The following is a 20,186-nucleotide window of genomic DNA, read 5'->3' on the forward strand; positions in this document are numbered from 1 at the left end:
GTGACCAATCAGAAGAAAGATCTGACAGGTGTACCATTCACAGAGGGGAGATCTGATAGATGCATCAATCAGAGAATCGATTCAGCAGGTACACCAATCACAGAAGAGAAATCCAACAGACACACCAATCACATAGATGAGATCTAACAAATGCACCAATGCACCAGGGGGAGGGAGAGAGAGAAAGAGATAGTCTTACTGATCACCAGTCCCAGAGAAGTGAAACCCAGCACACCACCAGCAGTGAGGAGAGACCCCAGGCCTGTCCCAGTCTGGGTATCAGGGTGCTACCTGTACGGGGGTTGTTGTTCAGCCATCAGACGTGAAGGACTTTGTTTCTCCTCTGCTGCCAGATCGCGAGGGATTAGGAAGTCTGATAAAACAGGTGAGTGTGACAGAAATCACCATACAGGGAAATGTTAAATGTGTCAGCTTTGAGAATTACACCATGCTGGGGGGTGTCTATACTCCTGCAATGTGAGTGCTGAACAGGTGTGAACTGGATGTGTGTCAGGTACACACACACACTCACAGAGCAACCAGTGGTGTAGAACTGGAAATAATGTCCAATGTATGGAGATGCAGTGAAAAGCTGATCTTGCATGCTGTTTATACAGATCAACTCAGTACATAGTGCATTGAGCTGGAACAAGTTAAAACAATAACAATACAGAATAAAGTGTAAAAGTACAGATAAAATGCAGTGTAGGTTAACAATAAAGCACAAGATTGTGAAGCCAAGTGTCTATCTCATTGCACACGAAATCTGTTTGAGAATCTGATAGATATCGTACAATAGTTTGATAACAGTCGGGTATTACTTTATTACTTTATTGTGTTATGACCTCGGCCCCCTCCTTTGTGAGAATCGCAAGAGCCCTAGTCAAGGGGGGGTCAACTGACCCAAGAGAGGGAGACGTGCGGAAGACCACGTTCTCCCGAGAAGCAGAATAAAGGCGACATTGACTATTGTCTCATGGAGACCACGTGGAAAGCCCTCGGGCAAAGTGGGCTGGTTGAGAGAGAGATCGCATCACCTGCAACCTGATTGACACCTGCGATCCCGTGAAGAAGTATAAAGGAGGGTCTGAGGGGAGGACAACCCTCAGACGCACCAAGGAGACACCAAAGAAGCACGATACCGATTCCAGTGGGAGCGGGAAGCCATTTTGAAGGAAGCCACGTGCGTTAGATTCCAAATTTTGAATCTGTGGCTGGAACCAACGGAAGACCACTTTTGACTAGCAACGGGGAAGCCTGCTCCCCTGATTCCAAGGATTTGCTCTGTAAAGGCAACGGGCAAGTGTTTATCCTTTCTCAACCATCTCTCTCTCTCCCCAACGTGAAACCCCAGCGGTTCCCAAAAGGGAAAAGCCTGCAGACTTCTGAGTGACTCTTTATATTTCAATTGGACTCAGTATTATCCCCTAGACAACTATAGAGTTTATTTCTGATTGATTATTATTACACCGGTGTTTTAGATTGAGTTTTGACGATGTATATGATCTGAATGTTTTGTATTAACCATACGTTTGTGCCCCTTTTTGAATAAAACATTTGAAAATAGTAGCATCCGACTCAGCTGATCCCGCTATCTTTGCTGGTAAGTTACCTGGTTACGAGGTTACGTAACAAGTGGGGGCTCGTCCGGGATTTGAAACCAAAGGGGAGGGTCAGTGAATCGGGCTGTAAGTCCAAACTTAAATCTGGTTACGCAGGTACCCAGACAGGAAACCAGCAAAGATGGATGTGGATGAATTTACGAGAAACCCGACGGTAGAGGCGCTAGGGAAGGCTACAAAATCAGACTTGGTAAATTTGGCGCAGGCGTTAGACCTCACAGCGGTGAAGCCAGCAATGAAAAAGCAGGAAGTGCGAAGGGTCATACAACAGTATTACGTTGAAAAGGAGGTGTTTGCAGCTGAGGATTTGGAAAATATCCCCGAAAAGAGATTAGCGAGTGGGACAGATCAGGTAGAGTTGGAGAAAGCAAGGTTGGACCATGATCTTAAAGTAAAGCAGCTAGAAGCAAAGGAAAAAGCTGAGGAATTTGACTCAGCTGGACGAGACGGCCATCCTTTTGGATCAGATAAGCTTGGTTCAGGGAAGAAAGGGTTAACCTTGGGGAGTGCGAGTTCCCAGAAGGTTGTGCTGAGGGGAGTGTTCAGAGTTAATGTGGAGTTTATGAATGGGGAGATAACTGTTGTTGTGGGGGAGAACGGTAAATCTGTAGTTCCCAACTCGAAGGGAAAAAGGTTAAAGTCTAAAATGATGCCTACGCACCGATTACGGGTTGATTGGGAATGTAAAGGTGCCTCACACGCTATTGTTATTCAAGAAAGCGCTGCGAGGAAGCCGAAATTTAAATGCAGCCAGGGGGAAAGGTTCGCCCTGAAACACATCAGCCTGTATGATCTTGGCAGAAGGGCTAACTACCTGGGTGGACGCGGAGTTAAGAGAATAACCCTTGTGGGAAGGAAAGGCGGGAGAGTACCTTGCCAAATTACTCGCAGTCCCCACGGGGGGACTCACCGGGAAAAGGCGATGGGTAATAGAAATGCCCTTTGTAAATCACAACGCCGGTTGTACGGGTTCGCGCCAAAGCCTGTGAATAATAAAGACCACCCCTTGGGAGACCTGCCGGTGAAATACCACGACTGAAACGATTAGTATTTGTATAAACTTTTGTAGATGCACCTAAGCTAAGATCACACCCCCTTAGTTATGTTGCTGAAAAAAATAAATAAATAAGGTGGTTATTAAGCTGAAGTTTGATGCTACCAGACTTTAGTATGGCACGTGAGGTTAAGGTATTAAAGAAAGGGGCACTGTACTTGTTACCTGTTTAGATACTGACTTGAATGTATAACGGTAGTACTCTGTGAAGAGAAAAGCTTGTGTAGTATGTAGATTAAAAAAAAAAGTCCTGTACCAACCTGTTTTTAACCGCTGGTAAAAAACCTGCTATGGGGGGAGGTGTTATGACCTCGGCCCCCTCCTTTGTGAGAATCGCAAGAGCCCTAGTCAAGGGGGGGTCAACTGACCCAAGAGAGGGAGACGTGCGGAAGACCACGTTCTCCCGAGAAGCAGAATAAAGGCGACATTGACTATTGTCTCATGGAGACCACGTGAAAAGCCCTCGGGCAAAGTGGGCTGGTTGAGAGAGAGATCGCATCACCTGCAACCTGATTGACACCTGCGATCCCGTGAAGAAGTATAAAGGAGGGTCTGAGGGGAGGACAACCCTCAGACGCACCAAGGAGACACCAAGGAAGCGCGATACCGATTCCCGTGGGAGCGGGAAGCCATTTTGAAGGAAGCCACGTGCGTTAGATTCTGAATTTTGAATCTGTGGCTGGAACCAACGGAAGACCGCTTTTAACTAACAACGGGGAAGCCTGCTCCCCTGACTCCAAGGATTTGCTCAGTAAAGGCAACGGGCAAGTGTTTATCCTTTCTCAACCACATCTCTCTCTCCCCAACGTGAAACCCCAGCGGTTCCCAAAAGGGAAAAGCCTGCAGACTTCTGAGTGACTCTTTATATTTCAATTGGACTCAGTATTATCCCCTAGACAACTATAGAGCTTATTTCTGATTGATTATTATTACACCGGTGTTTTAGATTGAGTTTTGACGATGTATATGATCTGAATGTTTTGTATTAACCATACGTTTGTGCCCCTTTTTGAATAAAACATTTGAAAATAGTAGCATCCGACTCAGCTGATCCCGCTATCTTTGCTGGTAAGTTACCTGGTTATGAGGTTACGTAACAATTGTCACCAAAAAATTGATACTAGAGCGTACAATCGTCACAGCGATATTTGATTCTGCGCTTCGCGCTCCCTGAAGTACAAATCAAAGTAAATATAATAAAAATTTTAATTATAAATCATAATTAGAAAATAGAAAAGGGAAAGTAAGTTAGTGCAAGTCAGGTCCAGATATTTGGAAGGTACGGCTCAGATCCGGGTCAGGATCCTTCCAGCAGTCTTATCACAGTTGGAAAGAAGCTGTTCCTAAATCTGGCCGTACGAATTGTCAAGCTCCTGAACCCTCTTCCGGAGGGAAGTGGGACAAAAAGTGTGTTGGCTGGGTGGGACTTATCCTTGATTATCCTGGCAGCTCTGCTCCAACAGCGTGTGGCGTAAAGTGAGTCCAAGGATGGGAGATTGGTTTGTGTGATGTGCTGGGCTGTGTTCACGATCTTCTGCAGCTTCTTCCCTTCTTGGACAGGACAACTTCCATACCAAGTTGTGATGCACCCTAGAAGAATGCTTTCTACGGTGCATCTATAAAAATTAGTGAGGGTTTCAGGGGGACAGGCCAAATTTCTTCAGCTTTCTCAGGAAGTAAAGGTGCTGGTGGGCCTTCTCGGCAGTGGACCCTGCTTGGTTAGACCAAGTCAGGTCATTTGTGATATTCACCCCGAGGAACTTAAAGCTTTTGACCTGTTCCACCTGCACACCGCTGATGTAGATGGGGTTGTGCAGTCCACTACTCCTTCTGAAGTCAACAACCAATTCCTTTGTCTTGCTGACATTGAGGGATAGGTTATTGTCTTCGCACCATGCCACCAGGTTCTTAATTTCCTCTCTGTACTTAAAGCTGTCTTTGAGCTTGGTGGGATGTGCTTTCAGGCTTTTGTATCTTCTGCCTGATGGGGGGAGGGGGAGAAGAGAGATTGTTTGGGGTGGGTGGGGTCTCTGATCACACTGGCTGCTTTACCGAGGCAGCAGGAAGTGTAAACGGAGTCCCCAGAGGGAGGATGGCTTCTATAATGTGCTGAGCCGTGTCCACAGCTCTCTGAGGCTTCTTACAGAGCAGGTGCCGTATCCCAGTATGATGCTTTTTATGATGTACTGATAAAATTAGTGCTCACAGGAGCGCCATGAGCACTTTGATCACTTGGTTCTAAAATGGACTTGTGATATTTAAAAAATTTTGTTCTTAACGTAAAAGTGGTGTACAATTAACATTTTTCTTGTGAATGTTGTTTAGCTGATGCTCTGTACCTGCAATGTTGCTGTTTTTCATTGCACCTGTGCACACATTTACACACGTATGCGACAATAATCTCGACTTGCACTTTGGCTCAGAGGCTAAGTGCAATAGTCACAGCCTAGGGTTCCCAACCTGGGGTCCATGGACCCCTCTGTTAATGGCAAGAGTCCATGGCATATAAAAAAAATTGAGAACCCCGGCAGAAGCCAGCAAGAAATTCCCCAGAGAGCAGGGAGATTGTGGTGCTTGCTCCCACAGGAGGGGTTCAAGGAACAGCACGGATTTGAAGCACGGGAGGGAGGGACAGAAGGACGAGGAGAGGGAGTGAGGCAGCCGGTTTGTAACAGGAACTGAGGGGCTGAATGGCCTGTTTATTAGTGTGTTCGTTTTCCAGGATTAGGTCCTCAGCAACAAGGCCAGTATTTATTGCATATCCCCAACTGTCCCTGAGAATGTGGGGTTGGGCCACCCCCTAGAGCCAATGCAATCCACGTGGGGAAGGGAGTTCTGGGGATTAGACCCAGTGATGAAGGAATGTCAGAAAGGTGTGCGACTGGAGGGGAACTGGTGGTTCCCCACACACCTTCTGAAGAGGGAGGGGTGGTGGGTTTGGGAGGGGCTGTTCAATGAGCCTGGGTAGGTGACTGCTGAGTACTTTGTACACAGTGCACATTGCAGCCTCTGTGTGCCAGTGGTGGAGTGAACACTAATCGAGTGAGCTGCCTAAGAATTGTTTGAGCCTCACTCAAGATCAAGGATTAACCATACATCTACATTTGCGCAGAGGAGGCCGTGAATATTATCTCCTCACTGTCTCTGTGATACACAAACCAGAGCACAAGAGCATGAGCCAGGGGAGGACAATGCGGAGAGCAAGCTGATAATCCAAAGAACTGGCAGACACCAATACAGTTTAGTACCTGAGGCGTTATTGGATTTGCCAGTCAGTGTTGAACTCGGGCCTCCAGCTTTGGACTTTTCCCTCGGGATTTACTCCCAAACTCTTCCCTTGAGTGGGTAGAGCGGCAAGGCAACGGAGGTTTGAGATCAGAGCTTTCCTTCTCCTAGATGAGCTACCAACCTCGGTTGAGGAGCCCCATCAGCCCGGATGTGTTGGCACGACATGCAACAAAAACCAACTTTCAACAAATGTAAGAATAAAGTCATCCAGCGGGTGATACTCACATTGCTACTGACTGCTGCCTCACGGCTGTCAGAGAAGTAACACCCCTACACCACAGGACCCCCTCCTGGCATCACAGGGTTCCTCTGGCTGTCCACATTTGAAGGTCTGTATGTTTTCTGTCCTCAGCCCCGGGCAGGAAGGACCCTTCAGAGATTACAGAAAGATCTTGGGACCTAAATTGAAAGCTCCCTGAAAGTGGCTAAACAGATTGATAGGGTGGTTCAGAAGGCATATGACTTGTTTGTCTTTAATAGTCAAGGTATTGAGTTCAATAGTCAGGAAGTTATGTTGCATCTTTATAAAAGTCTGGTTAAGTCTCATTGGGAGTATTGCATACAGTTCTGGTCGCTCTATTATAGGAAGGATATTGAGGCTTTGGAGAAGGTGCAGAAGAGGTTTACCAGGATGCTACCTGGATTAGAAGGCATGGGCTACAACAAGAGGCCGGATAAACGTTGGTTGTTTTCTCTGGCGTGCCGGAGGCTGAGGGGAGATCTGATAGAGGTTTATAAGATTATGAGAGGCATCGATAGAGTAAATAGGGAGTATATTTTTCCCAGGGTTGAGATGTCTAATACCAGAGGACACGTATTTAAGGTGAGAAGGGATAAATTCAAAGGAGATGTGAGAAGTTTTTGTTTTACAGAGAGGGGTGGGTGCCTGGAATGGACTGCCTGGGGTGCTGGTAGAGGCAGAAATATTGGAGACTTCTAAGAGATATTTAGATAGGCAAATGAATGTGAGGAAAATGGAGGGATCTGGGCATTGTGAAGGCAGAAGAGACTAGTTTAGTTGGCCATTCAATGACTAACTTAATTGGTTTGGCACAACACTGTGGGCTGAAGTGTGCTCCTGTGCTGTACTGTATGCTCTATGGTCTATGCACTAAAATGCACTACATTTTTGTTCTAATTGTGAGAGGCAGCTGGTATCTTTTCCCAGGATTGAAATGTCTAATACCAGAGGGCATGCATTTAAGGTGAGGGGGTAACTTCAAAGGAGATGTGAGAAGTTTTGTTTTACATAGTGAGTGATGGGTGAATGGAATGCACTGCCTGGGATAGTGGGGCATTTAAGGTGAAAGGGAGCAAATTCAGAGGAGAGGTACATTAAGTAGGTGGTGGTCAGTGCTCAGAATGCACTGCCAAAGATGAGGTAGACACAGATACGACAGAGGTGTTCAAGAGACATTTAAATAAGGCACAACACCATAAGGCAATAGAAACAGAATGAGGCCATTCAGCCCTCTAGTCTGCTCTGTCATTCCATCATGGCTGATTTACTATCCCTCTCAACCCCATTCTCCTGCCTTCTCCCTGTAACCCTTGATGCTCTGACTCATCAATAACCTACCAACCTTAATGGGAGGCACATTTAGTGTGATGCTATCACAGCTCAGGTGTTCCAGAGCTCGGGGTTCAATCAGACACAGGAAACAGAAATATGGATATTGTTCGGGCAAAAGGAATTGGTTTAGTTGAAGAACTAATTTAGTTAGTTTGGTACAACCCTGTGGGCAATGGGCCTGTTCCTGTGCAGTGTTCTATGCTCTATGACACGGAGCCAGGAGCCTGGAGCAGATGTCTGCCCAGGTGTTAGTCCTCACCTGTAGCCGAGAGTGAAGGGTCCAATAATCCTCTTGCAACAACTTCTGGATTCCCTTCGCTCTCCGACTCCGGAGGAGAGGGGCCCCTCACCTGAGAGCAATCCTCTTTGGCTGTTCTGGAGATTCAGAGAAGGAGAGAGCTGGTTCATGTCCTCACTATCCATGGTTACCACTTACTGTAGGCTGCTGGCTCAGTAACAGAACCTGCCCCCACCACCCTGGCATTGCGAGATGGTGCGTTTGTGTCCCAGGAGGAGCAGGTGGGAGAGGACATGGAAGGAGCAGGACGATGAGGAGGAGGATGGGAAGAGGTAAAGGAGGATGAAGAGAAGGAGGAGGACATGGGGAGTTGGAGAAGGTAAGGGGAGGAGGTGGGGAGGGGAAGGTGGAGGAGAGGAGGAGGGACAGTGAGGAGGGGAGAAGCTGGAGGGAAGGGGAGGATGGGGAGGAGGAGGAGGGAGCAGAGGGAGAGGAGAAGGAGGAGGAGGAAACAGGAGGAGCAGGACAAGGTAGGAGGAGAAGTGGGATATGGACTAGAAGGCGGTGGGTGGGGTGGAGGATGAGAGGGAGGGAGAGGAGTAGGCAGAGTGTGAGGAGGAAGTGAAAGAATGAGGAGGAGGAGCGGAAGGGGCGGGAAGATGAGGAGGAAGGGTAGGTGGAGGTGGATGTGGAAAAGGATGGTGAGAAGAAGGAGGAGGATGGGGAAGAGGAGAAAGGAGAAGAAGGGGAGTGGGAGGAAGAAGGGGAGTGGGAGGAGGAAGGGGTGAGGAGTAGGAGGGGTGAGGAGAAGGAGGAGTAGGAGGAGGGGATTGATGAGTGGGAGGAGGAGGAGGAAGATGTGGAGGGGAGTTGGAGGAGAGGGGGAAGGAGGACTGATAGGGTAGGAGAGAAAAGATGGGAGGAGGAGGGGAGAAGAAGGCAAAAGAGGAGGAAGAGGAGGAGATGGGAGTGGGAAAACTAACAAATTTAGTTAGTTTGGTACAACCCTGTGGGCAATGGGCCTGTTCCTGTGCAGTGTTCTATGCTCTATGACACGGAGCCAGGAGCCTGGAGCAGATGTCTGCCCAGGTGTTAGTCCTCACCTGTAGCCGAGAGTGAAGGGTCCAATAATCCTCTTGCAACAACTTCCGGATTCCCTTCGCTCTCCGACTCCAGAGGAGGGGGGCTCCTCTCCATTGAATCTCTGTGGCCCCTCACCTGAGAGGGGGGATTGGGGGGGTTAAGATGTGAGAGGAAGAGGAGGTGAAGAAGGTCAGAAGGGGTGGGGAAGGAGGAGCAGGAGAAGGAGGCGGAGGAGGAAAATGAGGAGAAGGAGGAGGATGGGGAAGAGGAGGTGTAGGGGAAGAGAAGAAGGGTGTGAGAGGAGCAGGAGGATGGATGAAGGGGAGGAGTTGGAAGATGGGAGAGAAGGGGAAGAGGAGGAGGAGGGTGTTGAGGGGAGTTGGAAGGTAAGGGGGTGTAGGAGAGGAGGGAGAGGGAGAAGGAGGAAGGTGGAAGGGAGGTGAGGGGGCGGGGAGAGAGAGGGAGAGTTTAAGGGCTGGAGGGGTTATTGAGATGGGGAGGGTTTAGGGGCTGGAGAGGTTATAGAGATGGGGAGGGGTGTAGACATGGGAAGAGTGCAGGGTGCTGAGGAGGATTACAGAGACGTGAGGAGTCTAGAGTGCAGAGATGGGAGAGGTAATAGGGTGTAGAGGGAGTTACAGAGACAGGAGGTGTGTAGGGTGCAGAGGGGATTACAGAGACGGGAGGGGTGCAGGGTGCAAAGGGGGATTACAGAGACAGGAGGAGTGCAGGGACTGGAAGGGGTTACAGAGACGGGAGGGGTGCAGGGTGCAGAGGGGGTTACAGAGACAGGAGGGGTGCAGGGTGCAGAGGGGATTACAGAGACAAGAGGGGTGCAGGGTGCAGAGGGGGTTACAGAGACGGGAGGAGTGCAGGGACTGGAAGGGGTTACAGAGACGGGAGGGGTGCAGGGTGCAGAGGGGGATTACAAAGACGGGAGGGGTGCAGGGTGCAGAGGGGGATTACAGAGACAGGAGGGGTGCAGGGACTGGAAGGGGTTACAGAGACAGGAGGGGTGCAGGGTGCAGAGGGGATTACAGAGACAGGAGGGGTGCAGGGTGCAGAGGGGATTACAGAGACAAGAGGGGTGCAGGGTGCAGAGGGGGTTACAGAGACGGGAGGAGTGCAGGGACTGGAAGGGGTTACAGAGACGGGAGGGGTGCAGGGTGCAGAGGGGGATTACAAAGACGGGAGGGGTGCAGGGTGCAGAGGGGGATTACAGAGACAGGAGGGGTGCAGGGACTGGAAGGGGTTACAGAGACAGGAGGGGTGCAGGGTGCAGAGGGGGATTACAGAGACGGGAGGGGTGCAGGGTGGGATTACAGAGACAGGAGGGGTGCAGGGTGCAGAGGGGATTACAGAGACAGGAGGAGTGCAGGGTGCAGAGGGGGGTTACAGAGACAGGACGGGTGCAGGGTGCAGAGGGGGTTACAGAGATGGGAGGAGTGCAGGGACTGGAAGGGGTTACAGAGATGGTAGGGGTGCAGGGTGCAGAGGGGGTTACAGAGATGGGAGGAGTGCAGGGACTGGAAGGGGTTACAGAGATGGGAGGGGTGCAGGGACTGGAAGGGGTTACAGAGATGGGAGGGGTGCAGGGTGCAGAGGGGGATTACAGAGACGGGAGGGGTGCAGGGTGGGATTACAGAGACAGGAGGGGTGCAGGGTGCAGAGGGGATTACAGAGACAGGAGGAGTGCAGGGTGCAGAGGGGGGTTACAGAGACAGGACGGGTGCAGGGTGCAGAGGGGGTTACAGAGATGGGAGGAGTGCAGGGACTGGAAGGGGTTACAGAGATGGGAGGGGTGCAGGGTGGGATTACAGAGACGGGAGGGGTGCAGGGTGCAGAGGGGATTACAGAGACAGGAGGAGTGCAGGGTGCAGAGGGGGGTTACAGAGACAGGACGGGTGCAGGGTGCAGAGGGGGTTACAGAGATGGGAGGAGTGCAGGGACTGGAAGGGGTTACAGAGATGGGAGGGGTGCAGGGTGCAGAGGGGGTTACAGAGATGGGAGGAGTGCAGGGACTGGAAGGGGTTACAGAGATGGGAGGGGTGCAGGGTGCAGAGGGGGTTACAGAGATGGGAGGAGTGCAGGGACTGGAAGGGGTTACAGAGATGGGAGGGGTGCAGGATACTGAAGGGGATTACAGAGACGGGAGGGGTGCAGGGTGCAGAGGGGGTTACAGAGATGGGAGGGGTGCAGGGTGCAGAGGGGGTTACAGAGATGGGAGGGGTGCAGGGTGCAGAGGGGGTTACAGAGATGGGAGGGGTGCAGGGTGCAGAGGGGGTTACAGAGAAGGAGGGGTGCAGGGTGCAGAGGGGGTTACAGAGATGGGAGGGGTGCAGGGTGTAGAGGGGGATTACAGAGACAGGAGGGGTGCAGGGTGCAGAGGGGGTTACATAGATGGGAGGGGTGCAGGGTGCAGAGGGGGTTACAGAGAAGGAGGGGTGCAGGGTGTAGAGGGGGATTACAGAGACAGGAGGGGTGCAGGGTGCAGAGGGGGTTACAGAGATGGGAGGGGTGCAGGGTGCAGAGGGGGTTACAGAGATGGGAGAGGTGCAGGGTGTAGAGGGGGATTACAGAGACAGGAGGGGTGCAGGGTGCAGAGGGGGTTACAGAGATGGGAGGGGTGCAGGGTGCAGAGGGGGTTACAGAGAAGGAGGGGTGCAGGGTGCAGAGGGGGTTACAGAGATGGGAGGGGTGCAGAGTGTAGAGGGGGATTACAGAGACAGGAGGGGTGCAGGGTGCAGAGTGTAGAGGGGGATTACAGAGACAGGAGGGGTGCAGGGTGCAGAGTGTAGAGGGGGATTACAGAGACAGGAGGGGTGCAGGGTGCAGAGGGGGTTACAGAGACAGGAGGAGTGCAGGGACTGGAAGGGGTTACAGAGATGGGAGGGGTGCAGGGTGCAGAGGGGGATACAGAGACAGGAGGGGTGCAAGGTGCAGAGGGGGTTACAGAGATGGGAGGGGTGCAGGGTGCAGAGGGGGATACAGAGACAGGAGGGGTGCAAGGTGCAGAGGGGGGTTACAGAGACAGGAGGGGTGCAGGGACTGGAAGAGGTTACAGAGACAGGAGGGGTGCAGGGTGCAGAGGGGGTTACAGAGACAGGAGGGGTGCAGAGGGGGATTGCAGAGACAGGAGGGGTGCAAGTTGCAGAGGGGGTTACAGAGATCGGAGGGGTGCAGGATACTGAAGGGGATTGCAGAGACAGGAGGAGTGCAGGGACTGGAAGGGGTTACAGAGATGGGAGGGGTGTAGGGTGCTGAGGGGGTTACAGAGATGGGAGGGGTATAGAATGCAGAGGGGGTTACAGGAGAGGTTAGAGCTAAAGGGTTGGGGAAGAGGTGAGATGAGACTATGGTGGGATTCCAAGATGAAGAAGTTTGAAGTGAGTGAATGAGTCACCATGGGACAAACAATCTCCAATAGAAGGATACAGGAACAGGGCTCACACACTGTACAGTCGACAGTTGTGATACAGGGTAGGGTCATTGATTTGGTGTGAGTGCCAATCTGCTGCATACTCTGATTACCTGCTCTCCACAGTGGCGAAGTCTGCCTCCATGCCCCCAGCCAAAGAACCATGGTCTGTCTCTGCCGATCCACGTAGGTGCTGCCACAGGCCCTGGGCAAAGGAAAGTAACTGAACTATTATATTCTTCCCTCCACTGGATACCCCCAAGAAACCTCGGCAATCTGTTCACTGCTGTCAGACAGGCTAGCAGGGACAAATTCAAGATTCAAGATTGTTTAATGTCATTCCGGTACACAAGTGTAAAGGAGAACAAAATAATTGTTACTCCAGATCCAATACAGCACAAAAAGACACAGTAAGAGCACGGTAAATATACAGTGCCTTATTGCTACTTATTTATTTATCTGCATTTCAGTTTGTTTATAGATTACAGTTCCTGTTGTTTACTGTTTACAGATTCTGTTTACAGTTACTGTTCTATAGATTTGCGAAGTATGTCTGCAGAAAAAGCGCAGGGATGTATGTGGTGACATGTATGTACTCTGATAATAAATTTTACTTTGAACTTTGATGTATTCAGCCCCCACAACTGTTTTCACATTTTGCTGTCTCATTTCTAAATTTAAAATATATTGAAGTAGGATTTTTAAGCTAAACTACAAAACATCATGTCAAACCAAAAGAATAATTCCAAAACCTGTCAACAATTTACTAAAAATTAAAAACCAAAATTGTGAAGCTGAAAAGGTATTCATTCCCTTTGTACGCTAACTTTCCTCGGGTGCAATAATACCTTACCAACTCACCCGATTTGTTGATATAGAAAATTGGAGGATCACCTGTTTTCAATGAATTCATAAGAACAAATGCCCCTTCTCTCTGTAAGATCCAACAGTAGGGTAGCTTTTCAACAGACCAAACCAAAGTGAGTACAAAATAGCATTCCAGACAAGTCAGGGATGTGATAATCGAGAGGCACAAATCTGAGGAAGGGAACAGGACTGTAATGTATGAATCAATTTCTTTTAGAGCAAGCACCTTCCCCCTTAGCACTTCATATTGATCTGTTGTCTGTGCATGCGTATTGTGCTCTCCCTCTCTCACACACGCTGCAACATGAATACACTAGTTAAAGCCATCTCCCGCGTGCATGCTTTTATTTAATCAATATGTAGTTATGTAGTTGTGCACAGACACAACTAATTGGCAATGAGTACAAACCTGAATGTCAGAAAATATCATGAACTGCACTGACAGATATGGGATGAAACGGCGAGAGTTAAACAGCATGAGAAAGCCATCACAGACACTAACAAAGTATGGTAACAGTGAAAGACGTGCTGAATTTAAAGTGAAAATAATGCGGTGATGACGTCAATCTGGAAAATTGATGAATTTGATAGCACTAATGAAAGCTGGGAGTCGTATATCGAGAGGGTTGAACTGTATTGTAATGCGAACAATGTGGAGGAGCAAAATAAAGCCACTACACTTATTAGTTTAATGGGTGCAAGAATATACCCATTACGCAGCCCACTAACCCCTGCAAAGCCAGCAAGCAAGAAGTTCAACGAAGTTGTCTCAATTTTACAATATCACTTGAGTTCTAAAGCACTGGCAATAGCTGAGAATTTAGATCTTACAAAAGGAACCAGTCAAAACATGAAAGCCTTTCTGTATACTTTGCAGAACTGTGCAAACTTTCCCAAGACTGTGACTTTAGAGATGGACTTTCTGATGAATTAAGGGACAGGATTATTTGTGGCATGCATAGTCAAAGCATTCAAAAAAGGCTACTGTCCGAAATAATGGACATTGACCATTGCAATATTGTTGCAGACTGCAACAAAGGATGCAGCAGAACTACAGAAAAGGTTAGAATGTGAAAAGCATAAAAATATCCCTGAATGTTGCAAAAAGCTAAAAATGTTATTGATGAGGCAAATCCTCCCGTGGTGCAAATGACTGTTGATTCAGAGAAAAAGTCTGCAGAAGTGTCACAGACCAGGTCACATAGAGAGAGTCTGCAAGGCAGACAAAAAGCACAACCGAGCGAGAAGCCTCAAACACCAAACAAAGCAAATGCATAAAGTAACCAAATATAACACAGAATCAGACAACATAGAGCCTGACAAAGGTGAACTGTCATCTCTAGAACTGCATAGTGTACAGTTGTGTACAGTTCTGGTCACTGAATTATGGGAAAGATGTTAACAAATTAGAGAGAGTACAGAGGAGATTTACTAGAATGTTACCTGGGTTTCAGCACCTAAGTTACAGAGAAAGGTTGAACAAGTTCGGTCTTTATTCTTTGGCGCGTCGAAGGTTGGGGGGGACTTGATAGAGGTATTTAAAATTATGAGGGGGATAGATAGAGTTGATGTGGATAGGTTTTTTCCATTGAGAGTAGGGGAGATTCAAACAAGAGGACATGAGTTGAGAGTTAAGGGGCAAAAGTTTAGGGGTAACACGAGGGGGAACTTCTTCACTCAGAGAGTGGTAGCTGTGTGGAACAAGCTTCCAGTGGAAGTGGTAGAGGCAGGTTCGATTTTGTCATGTAAAAAAAATTGGATAGGTATATGGACAGGAAAGGAATGGAGGGTTATGGGCTGAGTGCAGGTCGGTGGGACTAGGTGAGAGTAAGCGTTCCGCACAGACTAGAAGTGCCAAGATGGCCTGTTTCTGTGCTGTAATTGTTATATGGTTATAGTATAACTGAAGCAGATCACAAAATCATCTGGATCACAATAGATGTGTCTGGTGTAAAACTGAAAATGGAGCTCGATACAGGGTCAGCTTTGTCTATAATTCCAGAGGCTGACTACAACAGACTGTAAGATACCATTAGAGAAGACCTCAGTGATGCTAAAGACTTACACAGGTGAAAAAGTGACTTCCAAATGCAAACTGAAAGTAAATGAGATGTATGGAGGCCAAACATAACAGCTAGAGCTTTTATGTATTGAAAAGTGGAGGGCCAGCAATTTTTGGATGTGAATGGTTGAGAAAAATTCAACTAGACTGGCACTCAATCAAAGTTCTCAGTGTGGCATCAACAGGCAGCAGCAGCCCAAATGGTAGCCCTAACCAGAGACTGGCACAGCTGCTTAATGATAATGAGAAGGTATTTGAGAAGGGGTTTGGTAAACTCACAGGCATGAAGGCCAAAATTACATTGAATGAATTAGCAACACCAAGATTCCATAAAGCGTGTCCAGTGCCTTACACACTACATCTTAAAGTGGATGCTGAACTGCAGAGCTTAGAGTCATCTGGAGTTTTTTCTGAAGTTGAGTGGAGTGATTGGGCCATGCCATTGTCCCAGTGATCAAGAAAGGAAAGGTCAGACCCATTCACATATGTGGAGATTTCAAAGTGAGCATCAGTCCAGTGCTGTGTACTGTGCAGTATCCTCTGCCGTGAATAGAAGACATTTTGGCATCTTTGACAGGCAGGGAGATTGAATTGTCACAAACCTATCTGGAAATGGAGAATGACGAGTCAAGCAAAAAGTTCCTCACAATCAGCACTCACAAGGGACAGTTCCAGTATAATAGTCTTGTCTTTGGCATTGCATCGGCTGTAATAAATATAGTCAAAAAGAAAAGAAAAACTTACAAAAGGTTCAGAGGGCTAGGTAATGTTAGAGATCTAGATTATAAGACTACTCGGGAGAAGCTTAAGAAGGAAATTAGGAGCCAGAAGGGGCCATGAGAAGGCCTTGGTGGGCAGAATTAAGGAAAACCCCAAGGCATTCTACAACTATGTGAAGAGCAAGAGGATAAGTCATGAAAGAGTAGGACCTATCAAGTGTGACAGTGGGAAAGTGTGTATGGAACCAGAGGAAATAGCAGAGGTACATAATGAATACTTTACTTCAGTATTCACTATGGAAAAGGATCTTAGTGATTGTAGTGATGACTTGCAGCAGACTGAAAAGCTTGAACATGTAGATATTAAGAAAGAGTATGTGCTGGAGCTTTTGGAAAGCATAAAATTGGATAAGTCGCTGGGACCGGATGAAATGTACCTCAGGCTACTGTGGGAGGCGAGGGAGGGGATTGCTAAGCCCCTGGCGATGATCTTTTCATCATCAATGAGGACCGGAGAGGTTCCAGAGGATTGGAGGGTTGCAGACATTGTTCATTTATTCAAAGGGAGTAGAGATAGCCCAGGAAATTATAGACCTGTAAATCTTACCTCAGTGGTTGGTAAGTTGATGGAGAAGATCATGAGAGGCAGAATTTATGAACATTTGGAGAGGCATAATATGATTAGTAGTAGTCAGCATGGCTTTGTAAAGGGCAGGTCGTGCCTTACAAGCCTGATTGAATTTTTTGAGGATGTGACTAAACACATTGATGAAGGTAGAGCAGTAGATGTAGTGTATATGGATTTCAGCAAGGCATTTTATAAGGTACCCCATGCAAGGCTTTCTGAGAAAGTAAGGAGGCATGGGATCCAAGGGGACCTTGCTTTGTGGATCCAGAACTGACTTGCCCACAGAAGGCAAAGAGTGGTTGTAGACAGGTCATATTCTGTATGGAGGTTGGTGACTAGTGTTGTGCCTCAGGGATCTGTTCTGGGTCCCTTACTCTTCATGATTTTTATAAATGACCTGGATGACGAAGCGGAGGGATGGGTTAGCAAGTTTGCTGATGACACAAAGGTTGGAGGTGTTGTGGATAGTGTGCAGGGCTGTCGAGGTTACAGCAGGACATTGATTGGATGCAAAACTGAGCTGAGAAGTGGCAGATAGAATTCAACCCAGATAAGTGGTTCAATTTGGTAGGTCAAATATGATGGCAGAATATAGTATTAATGGTAAGACTCTTGGCAGTGTGGAGGATCAGAGGGACCTTGGGGTCCGAGTCCACAGGACGCTCAAAGCAGCTGCACAGGTTGACTCTGTGGTTAAGAAGGCGTATGGTGTATTGCCCTTCATCAATCGTGGAATTGAATTTAGGAGCTGAGAGGTGATGTTGCAGCTATATAGGACCCTGGTCAGACCCCATTTGGAGTAGTGTGCTCAGTTCTGGTCGCCTCACTACAGGAAGGATGTGGAAGCCATAGAAAGGGTGCAGAGTAGATTTACAAGGATGTTGCCTGGATTGGGGAGCATGTCTTATGAGAATAGGTTGAGTGAACTCGGCCTTTTCTCCTTGGAGCAAAGGAGGATGAGAGGTGACCTGATAGAGGTGTACAAGATGATGAGAGGCATTGATCATGTCGCTAGTCAGAGACTTTTTCCCAGGGCTGAAATGGTTGCCACAAGAGGAGACCGTTTCGCTGAACACCTACGCTCCGTCCGCCAGAGAAAGCATGATCTCCCAGTGGCCACACGTTTTAATTCCACATCCCATTCCCATTCTGATATGTCTATCCATGGCCTCCTCTACCATCAAGATGAAGCCACACTCAGGTTGGAGGAACAACACCTTATATACCAGCTGGGTAGCCTCCAACCTGATGGCATGAACATTGACTTCTCTAACTTCTGTTAATGCCCCTCCTCCCCTTCTTACCCCATCCCTGATATATATAGTTTTTTCCCCCTCCTCTTTTTTTTCTCTCTCTCTGCCCATCACTCTGCCCATTCTCCATCTTCCTCTGGTGCTTCCCTCCCCCTTTCTTTCTCCCTAGGCCTCCCGTCCCATGATCCTTTCCCTTCTCCAGCTCTGTATCCCTTTTGCCAATCACCTTTCCAGCTCTCAGCTTGACCCCACCCCCTCCGGTCTTCTCCTATAATTTTGCTTCCCCCCCCCACTTTTAAATTTCTTACTATCTTTCTTTTTAGTTAGTCCTGATGAAGGGTCAAAGGGTCTTGGCCCGAAACATTGACAGTGCTTCTTCCTATAGATGCTGCCTGGCCTGCTGCATTCCACCACTGTTTTGTGTGTGTTGCTTGAATTTCCAGCATCTGCAGATTTCCTCGTGTTTGCCACAAGAGGACACAGGTTTAAGGTGCTGGGGAGTAGGTACAGAGGAGATGTCAGGGGTAAGTTTTTTACTCTGTTACGAATGTGCCGCAACTCTGAGGGGCCGAAGGGTACAAAGTCGCCCCCTCCTTTTTGAGAATCGCAAGATCGCTATTAATTCGGGTCTGGGACCCAGGAAACGAGAGAGAGACACGCAGAATCCACAAGGTTTGGAATGTGTCCTGGCCTCAGCGAAACAAAGCCACTGATAACGGCCATTGTCTCTTGGAGACGGAATTGTGTATTGAGTACTGTACTATTCATTGAAGCCCCTCAGGGGACGACCAGAATGGGCCGGTTGAGGGATTGCGTCATCCCAACCTGATTGACATCTGAGACCCCGTGAGTAAGGATAAAAGAGGGTCTGGGGAACAACCCCTTCAGACGCACCAGGAGAAACGCTGGAAATCCAGTGACAGCGTTTAATAGCGAACGCCGGTGAGGGCTCGTGTGCGTCCTCCCTTGCCGGGGTGGCGGGCTCATCACAGAAGAACGGCTTAGCTAAAGGAGAAGCCACAAGTGAACAGCCACACCAACGGGACTCCTGACGGATCGAAATCATAAAAGGAAAGCCAGCAAGTTTCTCAAAATCTCTCTCTCTCTCCAACCATTGCCACACAGTGGTCCCCAAAGGCTGCAGCCTGCATGAACTGAGTGAACTTTATATTTCCATCGGACAATACATTATCCCCTAGACAACGATAGAGCTTATTTCTTATTGATTATTATTATACCCGCACTTTTAGATTTAGTATTGATGACATATATTATCTGTATGTTTGCATTGATATTATTTTTGTGTATTTTTACTAATAAATACTGTTTAAAATCGTATCATCAGACTTCAACGGACCTCTCTATCTTTGCTGGTAAGTGACCCAGTTACGGGGTCCGTAACAACTCAGAGAGTGGTGAGTGCGTGGAATGGTCTGCCGGCAACGATGGTGGATGCGGATACAATAGGGTCTTCTAAGAGGCTTTTAAATCAGTACATGGAGCTTATTAAAATAGGGGGTAAGCCCAGTAATTTCTAAGGTAGAGACATGTTTGGCACAGCTTTGTGGGCCAAAGGGCCTGCATTGTGCTGTAGGTTTTCTATGTTTCTAAGTGTAAATTGTGAATCTATTTCTTTTAGAGCAATGACTTCTCCCCTTAGCACTTCATATTGATCTGTTGTCTATGCATGTGTATTGCGCTCTCTTTCTGTCTTACTCGCTGCAATGTGAATACACCAGTTAAAGCCATATCCTGTGTGCATGCTTTTCTTTAATATATATATATATAGTAGTGCACAGACTCAACAAAGACCATCTCACATACCTCCAGAGCTCAGTGTAGTCCACCATGAAATCACAGCCATACTGCCTAGGTCAGGCTACCCCTCCAAACTTAGTTGCCAGAGAAGAATGGCACTTGTGTGATGCCAGCAGTCACTGAGTGAGATGCAGAAGCCAGTGGCTGCAAATGGAGATGAAGTTCATAGCTCCACAATCTCTAAGGCTTTGCACAAAAAGAGTATTTATTGAAGAGTCGCAAGGAAGTAGTAGTAGGCCTCCGTTAGTCTCGATAGACCATGGATTTGCGCCCTGGAAAGTTTCCAGGGCGCAAGACTGGGCAAGGTTTTTATTTATGGAAGACCAGCAGTTGTCCAAGCTGCAAGTCTCCCCTTTCCACACCACCAATGTTGTCCGAGGGAAGGGCATTAGGACCCATACAGCTTGGCACCGGTGTCGTCGCAGAGCAATGTGTTGTTAAGTGCCTTGCTCAAGAACACACACGCAAGCCTCAGCCATGGCTCGAACTAGCAACCTACAGATAACCAGACGAACGTCTTAACCACTTGGCCACGTGCCAACATTTGCAAGGAAGAAGCCCTG

The 20,186-nt window shown here is 48.2% G+C and overlaps 1 protein-coding gene across 2 annotated transcripts in view; it reads right to left on the reverse strand.

Moving 5' to 3' along the window:
- Positions 1-20,186, reverse strand: part of LOC140729769 (uncharacterized) — a 70,997-nt gene that overhangs the window by 29,988 nt on the left and 20,823 nt on the right. For both annotated transcript variants that reach the window (XM_073049965.1, XM_073049964.1), the window contains 3 exons: positions 12,390-12,481; positions 7,797-7,912; positions 292-373 (listed from right to left, as the gene is read on the reverse strand). In XM_073049965.1, the coding sequence (XP_072906066.1) occupies positions 292-373; positions 7,797-7,912; positions 12,390-12,481 (290 nt within the window). The remainder of the gene's footprint in view (positions 1-291; positions 374-7,796; positions 7,913-12,389; positions 12,482-20,186) is intronic.

The sequence above is a fragment of the Hemitrygon akajei genome, chromosome 6, assembly GCF_048418815.1.
Source record: "Hemitrygon akajei chromosome 6, sHemAka1.3, whole genome shotgun sequence".
Lineage (NCBI taxonomy): Eukaryota > Metazoa > Chordata > Chondrichthyes > Myliobatiformes > Dasyatidae > Hemitrygon > Hemitrygon akajei.